The 5,957-nt window shown below is 46.3% G+C and overlaps 1 protein-coding gene across 1 annotated transcript; it reads right to left on the bottom strand.

The window, feature by feature from the left end:
* Window positions 1-1,687: 1,687 nt before the first annotated feature.
* On the bottom strand, window positions 1,688-5,021 carry LOC133278887 (lactosylceramide 4-alpha-galactosyltransferase-like). The gene has a single exon (XM_061472096.1). It carries the CDS (start codon window positions 5,007-5,009, stop codon window positions 3,786-3,788), a length of 1,224 nt encoding a protein of 407 aa, XP_061328080.1. The 5' UTR covers window positions 5,010-5,021; the 3' UTR covers window positions 1,688-3,785.
* Window positions 5,022-5,957: the final 936 nt, after the last annotated feature.

Raw genomic sequence — 5,957 nt, 5'->3', positions numbered from 1 at the left:
CAATCTCTCACCTCCTATTGATCTTCTGCCTCTCTAGGAGGCTTCTTGCTCTTTGGAAAAAAATAACGACAGATGGAAAAAAACAAACAACAACATTGGTAGCTTTAATATCTTTTGAAAATTGTTTTCCAAACAGTGTTTTCTATAGCCTTATAGCGTTTTCGCATGTAACTTGCCAGACTTTTCTCCCATATATGGATTCCAGCTCGTGAAAAGAAATTTCTTACTTGTCATGCCTCTACCAACATACTGCAGGGCCATGGCAAGCTGCTAGTTGGCTCCATCAGTATACACAAATTTAAAGGCCAAGATCTCAGACTGAGCTGTAATGGCATGGTGCAGATGAAGTGACTTCCTCCTGTAGTTTTCTCTTCTGGACTATGCCTGTTCACCTGAGTTCCAGGCATGGCTGCAAGAAGATAACAGAGACCACAAGCCACCTGCATAGAGGGAATGATCTCAGATACTTGAGAGAGATGAACCTGGAAGACCAGGGTGCTGGTGTTCATAAATGGCATATCCACACGGATCGTGTGGAGACCTTTGTTTTAACTCCTCATTCCTGCTAAGGACAAAGCAGCCCTATGCAGACCACAGCTCCCAATATATAAGATTAAGGCAGGTAGCTGCACTCTCCCACAAGAAGGGCTCTTAAACTACTTTGTACCAGAGGCTCCCTGGACTACACACTTTTGGAGAAGGGAGAAGGAAGAGGGAGGAGGATAATGTGGTGGTAGGGGAAGAGTCCTACAGAGCATTACAACTTATTGCACATCCTAGATCCCCACAATACAAGAGCTCCTGACATAGGATAGCTCCCAGCCAGCACAGGGGAAATAATAATCTTTCAGTCCTTTCCCAGGAGACCAGGTCCAGGATTACTGATCCTTCCTTACTCCTCTTCTGTTGCAATGTCCAATTCTGCATCTTCAGCCCGCACCCCTGGCTTCTCTCCTTGATGTACTGCACACTTTAAAATGCTTTTCTGCATAATAACTAACAGATTGCTCAGACTTAACCACCAACGCCTCACAGAACAAAATGGAACATCTTGGTAGACAGAAGAAATAGTAAAAGCTGTATTTATTTTTCTTTCACAAGACAAAGGAAAAAAGGCCAAAGGCTGCTTTGGTTTGATTCTCTCCTTATCAAACCTCAGAACATTGACTCTACAGGGGAAAACAAACAAACAAAAACAAACCAGTACATTTATCCAAAAAGGCACTTTCCTAGAATAAGCAGTGCTACATCAAGACAGATATTCGTTGCAGTGGAGCCCCAAATACTCCCATATTCAGTTCAAGGTATTGCCACAGTATAGTCCCATGTTACACCTTCATGATTGCCAGCCACCATTATACCATCTGTGGTACGGGTTCATAGCTTACTAAGATTGCTGTTGTTTAGCCCAAAGAGCCCAAAACAGAAGGAACTACATGAGAAACCACACCTTACTGACCACACACTAAACAGGGCTGTAAACTTTGCAACTGCTTCTAAAGAAAGCAGTGAAAAAAAAACCCACAGAGTAGTGACAGGGGGAGTAGAGAGTGAAAACAGCATCCACTTATACCACTTAGTGTGTTGAAGAATGCTTATACAGTCAATAAGATCTCCTGGTTCCCCACGAAGTCCTTGTTCTTAAAGATACTCAGTGCTGGGAGAGCTGCAGACATTCAAGTGGCTCCAGGATATACCATAAAACTGGGCAGAACGAAAGGGCAGCTCTACATATATATACACACACACGCGTGATGCCAGCCACTGGAGGGGTGTTTACAGCACCTCCCTCACTCCAGAGTGGCTACATGTGCACAGGCCTCATGCCCTGCCAGGCTCACAGGCAGGCATTCAATCAAAGCAGCAGTAGCCTCCGATCGACACCAGACAGCTCAGCATTTGACAAGTAGTGCACATCCTCCTTAAGCTCCCATGGCCATGTTCCTTGAGGGGCAGGGAGTTGTTTCGTAAAAATTATGGGCAATTTGTCTCTCTCATTTCTATAAAAAAGTCTCATCAAAGAAGAGACAAACCTGAGAAAAAAACAGAGAAATGTTGCATGCACAATCTTTTACGTTTCTGACCACTGCTTTGGCTGAACTGAGCAAACCTCACATTGCTTTTGGTTAACCTGGGAAACAGAAGAGGCCTCAGACAACTGCAGCCCTAGAAATCATCTGAGTCACACTCAGAGGGTTTGCAGGAAATACCATGTGAAAGAGCTCTCACTTTGAGGCCAGCTGACATTGACGATCTGACTGACTTATGTTCATCAAAGGGGCCATTGGACCACCCCACTGCTGTTCCAAAGCTTAAGAATAGGAGACACACTGGAGGCAGAAAGTATTTTACAGTACAAGAGGAAATGGCCAATGCTTTGCCCATCTGCATTAAGCCTATCATAGTGTCAAGCTCATGTGCTTTACCAATCCCCTTTAGAGTGTGGGGGGGTCCAGATGTAACGATGCTGATGGTCTTGGTCATATTCTTGTTTCTCACTGCTCTTTCCCCACTATTTTCTGACAAGAACAGTAAGAGCATCGGTAAATCCTTTTGGCCATAAAGGGGCAGATTTCTCCCACAGTTTGTCCAAGCTTGCCTCTGTGGTGGGAACCCTCAAAGGCACAACAGCATCTTGTGAAAGATATGTTAATTTTCTCCACTACAATTCAGGAAGATGCTCAGGGAGAAGAGTAAAACTTCCCACTGTCTTTCTCAAGACCTTCTAGAAGAGAATTGTACTCCTAGACAGTGAATTGCAGGAGTACTGCAGGCTACTTGAAGATGTTCACCATAAATGACTCATAAACGAATTCAGACAGTACAGGTTTCCTATCTGTCCTCTCTGTAACCTTGGAAATATTTGGAAACATAATGCATTTCTTTCAGGATCCATCCAAGTGCTGAAAGATCTGGTGCTTCTTAGATGCAGTTACAGACATCTGGTCACAAAGACAAACTCAGTGTAAAAGACAGTTCAGCTTTTCCTGTGTCAGGTACAATTTAAGGCGTGATTTAGGTGAGCTTTCCTGTTCATCACAGGGTGTTAATTTGCCACTACTATAAAATCAGTCATTGCTTCACAAAAGCTCCTTCTAAACAACGAGCTGGACTGAGATCCTCATGTTCTGAGTTGCGCCAGGTTTTTACATCTTTAGACCTAGGACATTAAACAGAGATTGCAGCATCCTGCTGCCTGCTCAAACCAGACATGAGAAAGTCTCCTCCACCAAAAACTTCAGAAGAGAAAGGAAAGAAAAGAAAAAGAAGCTGCCTTAGCTCTTTCTTGTCTGTTTTCTTCTACATTTTTCTCAGGGCACCTTCTCTAGCACATCCTTAACTTGCTCCTCATTCCTGTTCTTTGCTCTTCTGCACTTCCATTGCTCTGAGGACTGCGCTTTAGAAATCCTATGAATCAGTCAATGAGATACGCATTTCTACAAGGGCCTCTTGCAGGTTTACAGCCACAGAAAGGGGCCTTATTCCTCTGAAAGGCTGATGTAGGCTGTCACAAGTGGACCGGTACTTGCTCTTCTCCTGAGATTTCTTTGCCTGACCAAAGGAGAAGAAAAGTCCTTCAGAGAAACAAATGTTACTGGTAGGCAGTTATAGTCAAGACAAAGAGCTGCATAGACACTGGCTGAAGCTTCAGGCTCTACCTACACCCCACAAATGGCTTTTATCCTCAACTCTCACCTCCTCACTTCAAAAGAAAGTTCATTTGTGATGGAACAGCTGGGGAGAGTTGTGAGCTCTCAGGCAACATCTCTTAGCTGACCATTGAGTCACTGCCGTACAGAGTCCTTCTTCATGATATCGTAGGTGGCAGGGCAGAAGTGAGAATGCAGTTGAGCCAGCAAAGCCTGGGATGTGATCTCTAATCTTGTCCCTTGGCTCTTCTTGTTCCATACATGCACTGCATAGGTGTTATTAAAGAGGTGGTGAAGCTCCGAGGAGCTGACCACTTCAAAGTATTTCTTCCAGTCCTGCCACCGAATGGGATAAAAAGCCTCACGGGGAAGAGCACTCACTCCTTTGCAGCTTGTACTACTCCGAAGGCTCCTGATGGAGCACCACTTCTTAAACACACGTGTTAGGAGCTGTGGGCCCTGGTGTCCCCAGATCCAGCTGTTGTAGTTCTCCACAAAGTCCTGCATGCAAAGTTCCATGAACTTGTGTTTGGGCTTAAAGGACAGAAAGGCCCCATTCAGTACGTACTTGGACTGGATACCAAGCACATTGGTGAGGTTCTTCAAGTTCTTCAGCACAATGAAGTCTGTGTCCAGGTAGATGCCACCAAATTTCCACATGATGGCAATTCTGCAGGCATCGGACAGGACAGGTAAGAAATAAGGCTCCCAGCGCTGCTGAGCCTGCAAGTACCACTTTGCCAGAGGTGTTCCAGAGAAAAGCTCTGTCAAGTCCAGGGGCTGGATTTCCACATTGGGGAAGCAGCTCAGCAACGAGAAGCCCCAGTGTTTGGGTAACGAGGCGTTCCTGTTTGCCAAGCCCTTCATGAGCACCACGACCCTTGTCCCAGGGTGCGTCCTCGCTGCTGACTCCACAGAGCACATGAACAGGTAACTTGGGTCAGTTCGCTCCGATGTCTCCACAAAAAACACATTCCCTGGGGAAGGAGGGGGCCCACCAGCAATGGAGTGTGGAGAAGGCACAGAGTGAGCACAGTGGATTTCAACAGGCAAGCTGTAGAGCTGGCCTCTGCCCTTAGGGTCCTCTGCCATTCTCCAGTACAACATGATGGAGGCAAAGGACATGAACTTAAAGGCAAGGATAAACAGAGCCCTGAGCTTGTGGCTGAGCACCACCCTGGTCAGTTTTAGGAGGCAGCTGGGCATCCTGAGCATTCTTGCTCCCATCAGAGCCTGCTCTCCCAAGACAGCCGTGATCTGGAGGGGAGGAAAGAAGAAAAATATATTGACAGGGAAGGCAACAGACCTCGAGCCTTGAGACAGCGCTATGGCAGAGCCGCATGCTGAACTCTCCTTCATGCAAGGGTGCTTCAACTAAGTCACCTTTAAAAAAGCATCCTGGCTTCTTCATGCTGCCACCATGCCCACAGGGCTCCGTTAGAAACAACAGCGCATGTTCAGGCTGAAAGGTTATGTGACAAAGCTCATCTACACACACACAAAATGCATAAAGGGACAGTGGCAGGAGGGGGAGCCCAAATAAACCTTGCCAGCTCTATCACAGGGCCCATCAGCCCCTCAAGGTCCCACCTGCCCTAAGCCTTGAGGAGCACAAAATGGCAGGCAGGATCCCACATTAAGGACCCTAGAGGAACCAGCACCATGTCTAAGCCCATCCCAGGGCTGTCCAGGCATGAAACCCATCACCAGAAGCAGCTCTCTAGATCACCCTTTGGAATAAGGGGGTTACAGCTTAGGGGTGGGACATATTATGGGCTGCAGGGGAAGAACAGTTTGGAATTACACAGGAATTACTATATTTAGGAACCAAAGGCTGAGCAAGACCTTAACTCAATGATTTTGTAAGGAACAAGAGTGGGAAAATAGAGATGTAAGCGGATTACAAGGGCCAGATGCAGGTAAATAGCTTGCTGGTCAGTACACTTATCTGGTAATGTCCTATGCCTGATCAGGCTGTCTTGTCTTCTTATTAAATTCCTTTCTGACTCTTTCCTGGGTGAGGGATTTCAAATCTGTGTACACTTGTGCATACTGGGGTGTGAACAGCTGGGGTCTAAACCCAGCTGCTGGAGGGAAACACTTATGTATATTCTCACTTGTGGACTTCCACCCTGTCCAGTCATAGAAGGGAGAAGGATGAGGCTGTCAGTGCTGCCTATGTTCATGTGGGTGCTCCAAGTGTCTGCCTGCAAGCTGTGCGGCCAGCCATGCATAGGTACATACATATACAGTGTATGTATGTGCTTTGTGTGTGTGTGTGTGCCTGGTGAATACATCTTCAGCCTC

The sequence above is a fragment of the Pezoporus flaviventris genome, unplaced genomic scaffold, assembly GCF_033815535.1.
Source record: "Pezoporus flaviventris isolate CSIRO_AGI_PZ_B2104156 unplaced genomic scaffold, CSIRO_AGI_Pfla_v1 ptg000070l, whole genome shotgun sequence".
Taxonomy (NCBI): domain Eukaryota; kingdom Metazoa; phylum Chordata; class Aves; order Psittaciformes; family Psittacidae; genus Pezoporus; species Pezoporus flaviventris.
This window is presented reverse-complemented; position numbering and strand designations above follow the sequence as displayed.